At 37.1% G+C, this 15,870-nt stretch overlaps 1 protein-coding gene across 1 annotated transcript; it reads right to left on the bottom strand.

Annotated features, from left to right (window-relative positions):
- Nucleotides 1-1,638: 1,638 nt before the first annotated feature.
- LOC134755015 (uncharacterized) lies at nt 1,639-12,368 on the bottom strand. Its single transcript, XM_063691493.1, has 13 exons — nt 12,149-12,368; nt 11,671-11,901; nt 9,728-9,744; nt 9,114-9,293; nt 7,902-8,000; nt 6,739-6,812; nt 6,123-6,295; nt 5,627-5,637; nt 5,257-5,375; nt 4,863-4,967; nt 3,295-3,516; nt 2,155-2,282; nt 1,639-1,765 (listed from the first exon to the last, which is right to left on the bottom strand). The coding sequence occupies exons 1-13, from the start codon at nt 12,334-12,336 to the stop codon at nt 1,639-1,641; spliced, it is 1,674 nt and encodes a 557-aa protein (XP_063547563.1). The 5' UTR covers nt 12,337-12,368.
- Between the last annotated feature and the right edge of the window lie 3,502 nt (nt 12,369-15,870).

Genomic DNA, 15,870 nt, shown 5'->3' with positions numbered 1-15,870 from the left:
AGCCAATGTATATAGGAAAAGTATTAACCAATCTAGTCTAACCGACGTTGTTTTAAATGATAAAGGATCCTCCTTTAAATTAAAGGAATGGTCGGAGGCTGAACCCCCGGATTTGTAGAAGGTAATCCGGATGGGACTCCCGGCTAATTGGTATGTATACACTCAATTTTACTAGATGTCAGGAGCTAGGGATTGCAATCCAGCACCTTTTCAATTCAGCTGGATATTTGCTGGATCGAACCGAATCCATCTGGTTCCAGCATGGATACAACAGTTATCGTTTTGCTATGATTTTTTTAAATAAATAAATTAAATTATTAATGAAATAGTACTATAAAAAAATGGAAAAATTGTATTATTAAGAGTCACTGCCACACATTACTTGGAATAACGGGGGGGGGGGGGGATTTGGACTTGTTTTTAATTTCACGCGCCCTCAGCTACCTCGGTTTTTGGATGTAGCCAAATACAGAGACCCGGCCAGGTAACAAAATATTCAAAAAGACGTGGTTTTTGACATAAAACAACCCATTTAGAATATCGTGATTTGTCACCTAAAAAGAAACGAAATAATGATGTAGGTATTTAGTTCAGGTATATATTCAATTAAGCACTAAATCATTTTTACCTAGAAAAGGTTTAGAATCGGAGGTTTATGCATCATTATTTAACAAACAATATATCTACATGCGGATCCGCAATGCTGGATCCAGCAATTGCGATCCCTAGTCAGGTCGCACTTACAGCAGTTTATCCACTGCTATTCGGGCTCGGGGTTAGAGTCTCACCACATTTATCATTTTAATTAAAATATCACATAATACATTTATACATTTCATAATAACCCCTTTTGAAAAAGTTATAAACTATCAGTTGACAATCGATTTAGCCCACAGTTGCGAGTATACGGAGCTGATGGTCATGGGTTCTAGTGCTAGTAATAGTAAATTATTGCAGAGGCTGGTGAGAATTGACAATTCGTGGATGAGATTCGATTGTCGATTTTTGGACAAAGAAGACGAATTCACGAATTTCTATTCCTGCCAGGGCATATAAGGGTAAAATAAAATCAGTTATGGATTTTCGTACAACTTCCCATCCGCTAAAACAATAGGTAATGATTTTGATTTGTTTTGTGACTTTGACCAAAATGAAGAACTTCCCGTGTTCCCGTACAATTTTGCTATACAAAAAGGTAGGCTAGGCTACGGTAACAGCTTACCATCAGGCGGGCCTTATGCTTGACTCCCACCGACGTGGTATAAAAAAAAAGGTAAGTACTTCCGAGTATAATTATGGAGAAAAGGAAATTTAATTTTCGTTGAATGGCATATCTTTGAGGGTAAGATATCGCAAACCTTGCCCTACCTGCGGGTGTTAATGGATTCATTTTTGCCTCAGTGCTCAAGACTAACCTTATAAAACAAAGTCCCCCGCCGCGTCCGTGTGTTATATGTTCCCGATAAACTCAAAAACCACTGAACGGATTTTCATGCAATTTTCACCTATCGATAGAGTGATATTTGAGGAAGGTTTAAGTGTATAATTTGTTAATCCGTGCGAAGCCGGGCCGGGTAGCTAGTAATACTAAGAAGTGTAAATTTGGACGGTTTTGCAGTAGATAGGTACTTACTCGTCCTAATTATCCTCCGTGGGAGATCCTTCACGGAGGATTAGCTCGTCAATGTGCGTGATCTCTGTGAAGCGCTTGAATGTCTCCTTCTTGATACGGTCGAGCAATGAAGTGTTCAGCTTGGCGAGCTCTCTGAAATGTTGGAAACTATTCACTGCACTTCACACACGTATGTACTTAGATATCCGAATTTTAGATCAGTTTTAGTTAAGTAAGTAAAAATATTTACAGTGGAATCAGAATTAAAATTTGAGTGCTAACGGAAAATAAATCTGTTAAACCTACTAGTAAATTATAACATATTAATTTTGTCTATTTTACATTGATATAAACTAACACGATTTTCACTCATATTTTTTGTCTATTTTGTTATGTTTTAATGTTATGTTATGTATATGTTTTAAATGTATTTGCTTTTCTACATCATAACACAAACCAATTGTTATAGTTTTGGGTATTAGTCATAAATGTCCTAAATAGACTCAAACTACTAATGGAACTATGAGCATTTCAGTAATCACCTCAAATGCTCGAAGCTCAGTCGATAGGTGTGCGTGATTTCAATGGCCACAAGTGTAGTGACGCGTCTGGTGCTCAACGTCAGCAGCGACACCCCGCCGACAAAGTCGCCGTCATCAAAGTGCATTGCCTACACGAATATACGAGTAATTATAAGATATAGCTAACTGCACAAATTGCAGTGACAGACTGTAGATGTTCTACCATTACAATCAAATTCCTATGAAAGTATATTATCTCTCTAGATCATTTATTGATAAAAAATATTTTGACATGTCATTATGCCTTTAATACTTAAAATCAGTACTTAGAGTCTCAGTACTTAAAATCTATTACAATATTCATTATTTGAAAACTATTTGGTTAACTAATCAGTTTCTATTTGTCATAAGGATAAATTTTTATTACTTAGTCTGGCACTCGAAAATAGGCATCCTACGAGTAGTAGGCCTCACCCACTAGTTTATTTTAAGTTTATTTTTAAACGAGCAGTAGCTTGTAGCATTTCTTATCTCGTGTTGCAATGCATTGTATATCTGTGTAGACATTTTCTCGATTTGGCAAGCCGTGTTCGAGGAGGTCGCAGTTCGTCGCACCTCCGCTATTCGCCCCTCGCGTGTCACCACGTGTAGGAAAGTGCGAAAGATTACGTCGCACGTACTTTGCCACCTCGAGAATGTATACACACGGTAAGGTGAGTATTTTTTTGGCTCTTGAGCCGGATGATCCCATGGGACGCCTGATATACAACGGATCGCGCGTTTCTGCATAAGGAATGGTCTCATTCGGTCAGCGGCATCCCCCCACAGGTCAGCACCATATGTAAGTAAGGAATGGGCGTAGCCAAAATAGGCTTTCCTGACATTGGCCGGGTCAAGACTAGGTCGCAGTCTACCTAGTGGGAAGCAGGTAGATGACAGGCGGTCACATAACCAGTCTATGTGTGGACTCCATGATAGTTTGCTATCTATAACAAGACCGAGGTATTTTACTTGATCGACCTGTGGGACAAGCTGGCCGTTGCACGTGATAAGCAGCGGTTGGTCCTTTTTACCACGCAAACAGAAATGAACTACTTATATTCGTTTTATCTACATTATCATACCGTTGACTGAAAACCCAGATGCTACTTGGTTCATTACCTTGGTTAGTTTTGTTCCAAGTAGGTCTTGGCTGTCAGCCGCAAGGATCACACAACCGTCGTCGGCGAACATCACGATCTCGGCATCGTCCGGTCGTGAAATCGCGTTCATTAGTATTGATAACAGATTATTTCCAATCACGTAACCCTGGGGCACCGCAATGTCTACTAACTCGAGAAGGTCGGACTTTGCACCGCGGACAGACGGCTGCTGTTTACGTCCCTTTAAAAAGGAGGCGATTACATATGAGAAGCTGCCGGTGACACCATAGTGTTCAAGCTTGGCTAGAATAAGCTCTCTTTCTTCTTCGTCGGTCCCTCATTACTGAGGATCGTGACCACTTGGTTTTGCAGCTCCTGTGATTTGTCTCCATCGGTCTCGATCTTCCGTAGCCCTCAACGCTTGATGGAGTTTCCCTGTGGTGGCCTTCTTAACTTGGTCGGACCATCTAGTTGGTGGGGGGCTTTGCGATCTTTCGCCTTCCACATTAGTTAGCTTAGACTGACTTTATATCCCTTATTTATAAAACTTAGCAAACCTTTATTACATTTTGTCTCTTTCTAATAACCTCAAATGTCAAAATGACAGATAGGGACCAACGATATCAACAGCTTGTTAGATTTGATAGACGTTTATGAATAACGCCATAGTTTTTGAATAGCCCGAGCCCGAGAAAAAGATTTTAACCACGCATTTCTGAGACAAAGAGAAGGAAACAAAAATGATAAGTATAATATTATGAGTTTAGGTCATCATCATCATCATCTCAGCCGAAAGACGTCCACTGCTGGACAAAGGCCTCCCCCAAGAATCTCCACAACGAAAAGTCATTCGCAGCCCTCAACCAACGGTTTCCCGCGAGTTTAGGTCAATTTCGGCAAAAAAAATTTTTTAAATTGTTGTATGTATTTGTCTTTGTACATAAAATGTAAATTCTATTTGTAAAACTGTCACTCAAAAATAATTTTTACTTTTTTTGTAAAACCTAGTTTATGCAGTGTTACTTGTCACTTTATGACATCTATCAATAACGTTATATGAGTCGCTTAACTTCAAACTCGGGTACATCCATCTGTCAGATTATGCGATTTTGGTATTAAGAAAAGGTAATAGGGTAGATATTTGCTGAGAGGGTCGAATGGATTTACCCGAGTTTGAAGTTACAGCGACACATACATATTTGGACTACTAGGTCACATAGTGGCTACATCACAAAGGCGTTTTACACTAAATTCACAATAAAAAGATGTTTTTTTTTTAAACTGGTTTCAACTCTGAAGCTAGGCAATTTCCAAAAAACTATAGGACATTGTAGTCTTTAAATATGATCAGAAATATACTGTTAAAATCTCTCAAGTTCCTCGTGGGCACGTGGTATATGGGCAAGCTGCCCATAAAGGGCGACTAGTTGCTGTAAGTGTTGAGTTGATATTTTTTCTTGTATTTATATATTTTCAGTAGTTTCAGTTGTTATTTATGATTTATGAAATTATGATATACCTTTTAGCGGCCACATTTTAAAATATTGGACGTATCTCGTAACATTTAATGTATAAGCATGTGTTTACCTCAACTCCTTTCACGGTATAAAGAGCCAGGGTCCCCGTGCAAACGAAGTATACGTGCTTGCATAAGTCACCGACATGGAAGACAAGGTCGTCAGGTAAGAATATCTTTAAAAAAAAAACATAAAATTCTATTAGCGATACTTACACGTAGTAGTGAAACAGGCGTCGGTGAATCGTTAGGGAGCAAAGCGGTGCGAGAAGGAAAATATACCAAGAGAGAGAATCCTCGAACCACTCGGTGATCTCGCTTTTGCTCTGATGGATGCTTACTCTAAAGACAAACTAAACAAAATGCACAAATGCCCTCACTCACGTCTCCCAAATTGCTTCGCTAGGCCGATAAGTTCAACTGAAACTGTTTGTGCTTGGTACGGTGAGTTATTGGAGTACTTACCTCGAGCTCAAGATAGCCCATGACTCTGCCCAAAAATGCCGGCGGCAGATTCTTAAGGACCGCCACTTTGTCTGCCAAAATCTGGTAAGTATTGAGATGGATCTCATCCCGAAGTTGTGCTGGAATTAAAATTTTGGTTGTTTTAGACAAAATAATCGTGTCCGATCTAAGTTTCTAATGCCGACCGACATTGTCTGTTAACTGAACATTCTTAAACCTTGTTGCTATCACATAAGGTCTACCAAAGATAAGTTAATTGATATTTAAAGTAGTCACCGCAATATTGCGGTTCGTACTTTTATAGGTATTGTAAACAATGTGCGTGGTACGGAAACTAAAGCGATTATCATAACGTGACTAAAATATGAACTTTCCACAAATCTACAATGACACATACGCTTAAAGATAATTGAAGTGTGCAAAAGGGAAGCCATCATGAAAGGTAAGGGGGTAAGACTAACATAGTTCATTTTACTCGGGGCAAGACAAACAGTATGATGATTCCATACAAGTGATAGTCTTAGTCCGGTGATAGCCCACTTACCTTATATGTACATTTCATGAGTGCGAAAGAGGCAGACTACAAAAGAAACACGTGACCACTTTTAGGTTGCATAACTAAACGTACCTAAGGTTAGCGGAGTGGAAAATACGAAAAGCTGAATTCAGGAGATACAATAAGTGATTGTATCTTAGAATATACTGTTGCAAAAGCAAATAATTTACGAAATCATGTATTATTTCTGAATTCAATACTTCCAATGGCATTTGACATTCGCTTTTGTTTTGACAGGCAATCTTTAACATAGTACATGGTTGCGCTGTAGCACACATACAATCAATATGCAGTCAACCACTGTAACTACTTAAGTGGACGCTTGTAATAAGGACATTTTCTAGGATCAGTCACGACGGACGCACCTGAGAGGTAGCCGAGAGCTACTGATTCCTTATAATAGTTCTCCTGGAAGCGATATCCGTAGTAGTCACGCAAACGCCTCATTAATGGTCCAGGAAACTGGTGGTGACTCATGAATTTCTGTACAAGATAGTCTAGTTATTATGTAATAATTGTAGGTACGCATTTTTCTTGCTCTTCGTATATATGTAGGTATACAACTGGTTAGGGTCTTATACATAGATATTTTTGTGTAATTAAATGCGTATTCTATAAAGATTATGACTAAGCTAAATGGTTGGCTAACTCAGCTAGCTGTAATTTTATTTTACTTAATGTATCGGGTTTTTCACTTTACCTGTTTAATGTTACATAAACACATTATCCGACGCGAAATTATATGTTTAAAACATTAGCGAGACATACCGTGAGCAAACCCCAACTGCCACTACTAATTAAACAAAAAACACAACAACTATTTAATTGAATTTACATTTATCGCCTCCCATATAAAAGTTGAACAGTGAACACTATCTGCTATTGAACGATTAGCAGATGTTTAAGTGTTTTGTTTTTGGACTAACCTCAACTTGATCCAGTAGCTCCTGGTACCGCAAAGTCGAGTTGTACACGGTCATGTACGTTTGCAGCCAGTACACTACAAAAATATTATATTTACATGTATTAGATTTAGTAGTCAGTCGTCTATACTTGTACCTACTTTAACTAAATACTAAATTTTTTTTTAAAGGTTCTAAAACTATTAGATGTACAGAGACAATTCTAGTCTCGTATTGTTGCAAATTTAGTCTACTTTAAAAACGTCCTGAGAAGGTACTATGAAAAACTAGTCCTTTAAGGTTATAATCGCCAAAATAAAAAAAATAAAAACTGTAAAGCCTTTCAAACGTAAGGTACTAAAGGTAAGGTAAGGTAACAGCAATACACTAAATTTGATTGCCATACAACAAGTTAATTTGGTAAAACATGTATTGTAGCAATCTTGTCAGTCCAATTCACACGAACTATATATTAAAATAAAGATAAACGATCCAGCTTTTGGATTATGCAAGATTCAAGGATGTTAAAAAAGAAAAATAAATAAATATGAACCAATATCACCTTGAACAGGGAGCGTATTTTTTGCATGTTTTTAGGGTTCCGTACCCAAAGGGTAAAAACGGGACCCTATTACTAAGACTCCGCTGTCCGTCTGTCCGTCCGTCTGTCCATATGTCCGTCTGTCTGTCTGTCACCAGGCTGTATCTCATGAACCGTGATAGCTAGACAGTTGAAATTTTCACAGATTATGTATTTCTGTTGCCGCTATAACAACAAATACTAAAGTACGGAACCCTCGGTGCGCGAGTCCGACTCGCACTAGGCCGGTTTTTCACAACATTTATCCGAGTATTAAATAGACTCATGCAAAACTGAGAAAGAAAATTACGTTAAATTACATTGTAGGTAAGTAATTCAGCATTAAATAAGCTTTCAAACCATCTACCTGAATAATAAGGGATCTGTACCTATAACTTCTTTATCAGTAGTAACCTTTGTGACATAACTTATGGCCTAAGTAAAGGGGGCGCAGTCTAGTCATAGTGACTCGTGTTAGGGGCCAAATTTTATTTACGAGTAGGGTTACTGAGCCAATAAAAGAAATGACCTATTAGTATTAATAGGTAATGGTTTTGCCGCACGGGAAAATAAGTGGTAGGATAAAACAGTAAGTAACGTCACTTACCAACTGAGTACATCTTGAACATGGCTCCCAATAACATTATAAATGAGTTGACTACTATCTCGGTCTCATGATAAGTCTTGAACATGTTAAATCCAGTACCTGTAGACGAAATTAGTTTCACAATCTTAAGGACTGACCATACTGGCAGGAGTGGCAGGTGAAAAGCCAGATTTTGGTTCAGGATTTAGAGATGCATTTTGATTCTACATAATTTTGAAATGTGTCGGACGTACGGTCGGAGAAGCATTAAAAATTTTTTATTCACTCATGTTCAGTATGCCATACTCTACCTCAAATTAACACGGAAAATTGGTTTAAAACACATATTTTCTCAGCAAACACGAAAAAATTAAAAAGGCTTGTAAAAATGAACTTACTAAAAAACGCAGAAGCGGCTACAAACATGCCTTTTACGTAGCGTTCCTTGCTCGACACGTCATAAAAAACACGCGAAACGTTTTGTGTATCGAGGAACCCCGTGAATCCAATTGGAACTTTCCCGGTCACTGCCAAGAATGTGTTAAATGAGCTAAACATTTAAACATGTATCTTATTGCTTGGTAACCAAGGATGTCATTAAATAACACCTTACCATAATGTTCCAAACACGAGGGTACATAGAAAAAACAGGTAAAGCAATGTATGGCAAGTATGACAAGAAGTACGTGCCGGATAACTCGGTACCAGAGGTGCGAAGTAGTCAACATCTGCCAAACAAACAGTTTAATTATCTAAAATCATTATGAGTCACTGACTTTTGAGTTGATTCACCAAAGGTAGCGTGAGCAAGTGAGTGAAATAAGTCATAAATATTATAATGTAGTTCATTAAATTGGCAAAAATACTGGAAAAATTGTTTTTATATAGTCTTTGCTACATTGCCGGTTTTGACAAGGTTGATTTGTAAAATAAAACTTCTAGTTAATACCTAAACTTTGTTGGGTAACAACTGTCAATTATTTAAGAACAATACTCCTCGAAAATGACACATATTTATCCTTCAGGAACATAATGTTGGATTCTCGAAATGTTGGATTCTCAAAATGTTGAATCTCAAAATGTTGAATTCTCAAAATGTTGAATTCTCAAAATGTCCGATTCCCAAAATGTTGAATTAGTTAACTAGACGGAGCCCAGCGAAGTTATCTTTATCTTTATAGCGAACCTGTAAGAGAGTCTTAATGTCATCCAGAATAGTAAATATCCTCATGCCGCGAGCTAAAGGCAGGATGTCTGGGATCAACATGTCTTTGCGACTCCTTTCTCCTATCATAAGCAAAACGAAGGATACCGGAGTCGATGATATCAGATCTGGTAAGAAGTAGCTAAAAACGTATGCCCTGTAAAATAGAATAGCGGTCAGCGCACGTATCCTGATGAACGCCGATTCGTCTTAACTTAACTGGAGGTACGAAACACAAAATTGTTGTTTATATATTGTATTTTTCACGTGGTTATCAAGGGCAAATGCAGGGCAGACTCCAACCAAACCCTTAGATTAAAGGTGGATCGATTTTTCGTGTTATAGTTTTATGCGGTGACATGTAGGCCACAAAACGAAGGAAAAATGGAGGAAATAATTCGTGTATATTTTGGCATAGTTGTAGGGAATGGTGTATTAAACAACATACTAAAGGTACCGGAGGGTGGGAGTGAAGCTAACGAGTAGGGGAGGATTTAAAGGCCCTTTTTTATAGTTTTTCGTAAATAACTCGTAAACGGTATCCCATAGCAAAAAATAGTCTTATAGGTACGTAAATAATCTGTATACAATTTCGTACAAAATAGATATACAGGCTGTCCCAAAGATAGCACGTCAAACTGACACTGGAGGTAGGACACCCTAAAAGGATCATCCAAACCAGCTTAACATGACCCCAGTAAAAGCTGCACGGTTTACGAATTATTATAACCGAATTATAATATTAGATGAATACCTGTTAATTATACTTCATGTTTAAGGCAACGATGTATGTGAAGCATAATATCAACATAAAACACTATGTAATCTTAGTTATGTGGCTAAAACTACAGTCAGACGGATGCAAGGCGAAAAAATCAAAGATATATACCAAATATATCTTGAAAATTTATGTAATACATTGATAAACTATATGTGTAAAATATACGACACGTGTGATAAAGATAGGTATGGGTGGTAGTTATATTTTGTGCCTCGTTTACTTTTAGTTTCTTTAGAAATAAAACTTTAATTTCGTGGAGATTTCTTTATTTATTTCATTGCATGTTTAAGAAAAGCACTATACATATATCGGCGTGAAAAGGGGTTGTCGGCCTCATAACTCCGCATTCGGCCGGCAACCCCTTACTTCCCAGCCTCTGTAGTAATGTACTATTAATAAGTATTTTAATATATCATGTATTATGTAACTCTGCATCGGAAGCTTTAATATGCGACAAAGTACTAGAAACAAATCAATGCCCGTATTTTTTGAAAAAATATTGATAACGAGCATTAACTTTTTTGATTTAAAGGGGTGTTTTGCCAATAATAGTGATTATTAATTATTTCTAACCTAGGAGGATATAACCAAACGGAGCCCCCACGTCTGTAATTTGCTGTACAAAAAAGTCTACCAATTTTTGCGGGAGAGGGAAACGTCAAATACGTAACGTCGAAATAGCCATGTCAGATAAACGTCAGTCCATACATTGTGTATGACCATTGACCGACTATTTTCGACAGAGGGGAATGCCTGTTAATGGCTACTCCGTTTGGTTATATCCTCCTAGTTTCTAACACATGTAAAAAAAAAACTTTTATTTGCATAAAATATGGCACAACAAGGTGATATTGGAAAGGTTTTCCCGTACAGTGACATATTTTGCTAGTTAAGCATGCAAGTGTTATCTTAAAGCTATACGTAGGTCTTAATCTATTACATTGTTTACTTAAAACTATAATTTCTATTTAATATTACTATATTTGGAGGAACTCATTTAAAGAGTACAATACCTGTTTTTTGAGCCAAGTATATAGTTGGGCTTTGAATGGATTTAGAGGCAGGGGTTTGATATTTTCAGGAAGGGCATTAAATATTTTCATACATAAATAATAGCTATTTTTCATAAAAAGTGAACTGTTCGGAACGAAGTCTAATATATGTTTGTTAGGATATCTTGTATTTCTATGGTAAACATCTATGGCCTTTTTAAAAAGATCTGGGTATTTTTTTACTAAAACTGCTGCCTCGAAAATGTACATGCATGGTAGTGTCAAAATTTCATGTTTTTCGAATAAAGGTTTACATGAGTCCCGCGGACCAATCCCACACATTAAATACCACACACAGGTATTAAATCACATTTACAACCGGGTCTGTCAGGATCAGAAATCTGGGTGCCGTTTGATGTCACGTTGCATATACGATAATTGTAACTGATTACTTTGATGTTTAGTTGATACAGCAAAAAATAAGCAAAAAAAACTGTGTCAAAGATCAAAAGTTGGGGAATAAGTAGGACAACAATATTAATATACTATTAATTAATATAATATATACTTTATACAGAAATTATTAATTCGTTTATTAGAAAACACAATTACCCTAATAACGAGGGCGCCACTGGACGGTCGACGCAGTCTTAACAACATTAATTATTAAGTAAGTCGAAGGCAAAAATATCGATCCAGACAAGTGACTCAAAAAATTTATTGTCTATAAGGCGTAAGAGCGTACACATATTTATTAAACTTCGGGAATGTATATAAATTTATGCCCTTGACTGTACTTAAGTAAAATCTCACCTTGCAATTCTTCTACGGTCAAGTACTATCAACGCTGATTTGCTCTTCAAAATACCGATGTTAAAACATATTATTATGTCGATAAGGCATATAACTTGGATAACCATGAGAACTATGTCGCAATTTTCGACATATAACATGTTGAAAGCATCTGTTATGATACAAAATCGCAGGGTCGACGCTACTATATGAGCAAGGTTAACGAATACCATTAAGCTTTTCCAAAAAAGACTGCAATGAAAAAAGCGGCATTAAAATTAAAGCTTATTGAGTCGTAATAAAACAGCATATTTATTTCTAAATATAAATAAAATTTTGACAGACAATGCACGGCCTAAACTGTTGAAGGTTGCACCGCTACCAAAGGTTTTGAAAGTGTACCTCCTAGGAGGGTGGAAATGGGGTTAAAATTAAAAGTTTTGACGACTTCCACGCGGAACAATTCTCAAGCGGAGGCTAGTACAGTGTACTTCCAAACCTGAACATGCTAAGCGGATGGATGACACTCCTGCCTTCCAGAAAGTAACGCCGGCGCTCTTCCACCAGAGCGAGGTAGCTCCGTAAATAATCGAAGATAAGAGGGTGGCGTTCGGATATCAAAAACTGCTTGTGAACCTCTCTGCACACGCGACTACACCAGCTCGCGTTCGGTTTTTTGATAAGCATACTCTCGGACCCTGAATATAATTTCAATAGCAATTACATAAAAGGTGCCCATATATTTTCGTATTTTTATTTTATTAGATCGTTTAATAAATTAATATTACCGAGCCCTAAGGCGCACTTGTGATTTCTTTTCAAGGCCATACTTGCTAGAAGAAAATAGACCCGCTGCGCTGTTCTTGAAAAGTTTAGGACGAATGGGAATGTAATGTAACGATGTAACAAATGTCAAGTAACGTCATTATTTTTGCACATTGTCAAAAGAATGTCAAAACTGTCAAAAGCCAGTCCATGGAGAGTCATAGACATAGTATAGTAGTTATAGACATGAAACCGAGCGACCAGGGGTAAGAGAAAGACATATTCATGTATTGACAGGTTAATGTATGGCAGCATAATCCTTTTTCTCTTTCACTCTTATAAATTTCGGTATTTCGCCATCGCCTCCTGCCTATGCTGCCATAACCCGACCATGAAAATAAAGCCGGTCGGTGATAAGGACAAAGCATGGAACTATTTTCTCTTTCCTCTTATATGAATCGCAATAGGACTATCTTTCTCTATCAAAGAGTGTCAGGCCCTTGATGGAGAGTTCATGATAAGCATTTTTTTTATAATAGGTATATTATTGTGACAAGTTATGTTTGCCAGACTACTTTGTTCGTTCGGTGATCACCTCCCTCCAAAGAGTAGTATAATATAATATAGTATAATATATGCCTCCCTCCCATAAATAGGTATCTATGTTTAATGTGTTGGTAATCTGGTTTATGCCGGCTACACACGTAACTATACATGTGTACATGTGTATAAAGCAAGTATAAAGTCTGTCAAGCCTCAAGCCATTTCCGTCAGTGGAAAAAAGCGGCAAAAAATGTTAGCACGAAGGGTAATCGTCCCATAGAAAATTTAAATTTCGCGCCTTTTTCTACTAAAAAAAATGTTCGGCCGGCTATATCAAACGGATTTGCCCAAATTTATCGATCGTGTGTATGACAAATCGTTGTAGATTAGTTCATCGGTGGCAGGTTTTCCCGAGGGGCTACAGTATGGGGTTCTTCAAAAAAGGAGTGTACAGATTTTTAAAGGGTCGGCAACGCGCGTGTAATATCTCCGGTGTTGCAGGCGTCCATAGGCTACGGTAACTGCTTACCATCAGGCGGGCCGTATGCTTGATTGCCACCGACGTGGTGTAAAAAAAAAGTTTCAAATTATATTAAACCCATATTAAATTACATTTACAGTCGGGTCTATCGCGAATTTATGTTAAACCTTCGATTTATCTGCACAGTCTGAAATATATATACTTACTATACTCTTTGCTGAAATCACTAGGATATATCGAGCGATATATAGATAAAGCATAGATAAAGAGAATCTTGAATTGCAAGGACTCGCATCCGTCAATAATGTAAAAAAAGCTCTATGCGCATATGTCAGTGAGTTTGAGAAATATTTTTAGTGATTTCTTATATATTAATAATAACAAAAATCTTCGTTTTAAATGAGTGATTACTACAAAACGGTATAGTATATTTACTTTGTTAGAATAATATGCCATAGGTTTATGCCATTAGGTAGGCTGTTACTAGGCAGATGGTTAAATTGACACGCGAGATTGTTGTACAAACAACAGCACTCCTAACTGTACATTGGTGGACATTATTACAAAAGGCATAAGGTCCACTGATGTACAGTTAACAGTGTGGGCAATTGTACCTGTTGTACCCTTCCTCCAAACTATGACTGTGTAGTCAAGTACATATTACAGATGTAGTGCATAATTGTTTGCCATCGTATTTTCTCGGAAACGTTCGTATTTGTCATGCTACTTCTGTCAACCTCAGTACTTATTGTACTGAGACTGACTTAAATAGCATAACACGCTCCTTTTCTAATAAGTGAAATTAGAAAAGGGATTCCGCTTGTAATATTATAGCACAATCGGATTAAGTCTAACCTCGAAATCTTTCCAAAGATATAAAATTTGGTATGTATGTTAATTAAAGGTCTCTTTTTCATGTCCACACTATTTGACATTTGGGGACCTCGAGGAATCGCAGCCATCTTGGAAAATGTGTACCATCCTGGAGAAATTTGATTCGATTGTGCTATTAGTTCTAGTTTATTATGCAGCACGGCCCTGTACTTGTATGCCATGTTTACATAATATCATTGTAGTTTAATTACATTTAGTACTCGTATCTTATTAAGGGTCCCCGGCAAGCTTGGTTCTCCATACAAACGTAGTTACGCTCTCATTTTAAAACGTGAGGCTAGTTTGCTCTGAAACTTTGTATTTACAATAGGATAAGGTACCTACTGTTCGCGCGTGAATTCCGTGCACGGCTGAGGAATGTTAGGAATGTTTGACGTCATGACAGAGTAGTGTCATTTTGTACGTACGGGCGCGGCGCACTCCCCCCCCACTTCCTCGACCTCCGAATGCACGGAATTGGCGCGCAGACAGTATATATATGTCTGTAATTAGTTTACTTTTACAGACATATATATACTACTTTAGCTTCACATACCATAGTTAAAAAAATACAGCAAATTTGTTTTTCATACAAAACTTGTTTTTGCTCTGGGTTCGTTTGATTTATAAACTGGGGCTATATAAACTAATTATAGACTTAGATATCAGCGGTGAATCAGTTGTTCAGATTATAAAACTCTGTACTTTATCAATCACCATAAATATTCTCCCTTAGAGTCCACATTATGAAGAATACTCGATGAGTAGGTACGTTTTGTGCGAGGTGTTATACGTATATATATATATATATAGAAGTAATACTCCACCTTACCTCCTCACTCCTCACCTCGCGCTTACCGCAGGCAATTCATGGAAAGTTGAAATATTTTCTGTGGCACACAGGTTATATACATTAGCGCAACTAAACTTCAGAATAAGTAATAGTATTTCATACAAATGGCCACGCACAACAAATATGCCACCATCACGGTTAGTGATTTATGATTGACGCACAGGTTTATTCATTTAGGGATTAGATTTCAGACACCGTTTACCGTTTAAGAAGGGTGCTACGTTACTACACCAGCTATGTATACACGCTTGTATACATATGCGTAGTAGGGTGTCACTTTTGTATAAAGAAAAAAAAAACTTTTTACCAAAAGTTGGATTGAGGTTAAAACGAACGAAATTTGTTAAACAAAGTACGGTTCTCACATACTTTTAGGTTGCTCAAACGACATAAAAAATAGTTCATACAAACACTAAATTTTAGTCATTAGTATTGTACTCAATAAGTCATTAAAAAAATATTTGTAAGTACCTATAATAGGTAATGTTATACACCAAAAATTTTAATTTAGTATAAAGTACAAAAATTATTTTTTTCTTTATTTTGGAAAATGCCACACCTAGTGTAGGTACGTTTTTACTTTTGAAATAATACGTCGCGAGTAGCACTATTGTATGTCTGTATTGCAATCTATACCATTTTATACTACAATAGCCCGTTAATGCTTACCCCTAGATCTGTTTTTCATTTCGTGAACTCCTGAGCA

This window comes from Cydia strobilella, chromosome Z (genome assembly GCF_947568885.1).
Source record: "Cydia strobilella chromosome Z, ilCydStro3.1, whole genome shotgun sequence".
Taxonomy (NCBI): Eukaryota; Metazoa; Arthropoda; class Insecta; order Lepidoptera; family Tortricidae; genus Cydia; species Cydia strobilella.
Note: the sequence above shows the minus strand (reverse complement) of the source record. Positions and strands in the feature narration are given on the sequence as shown.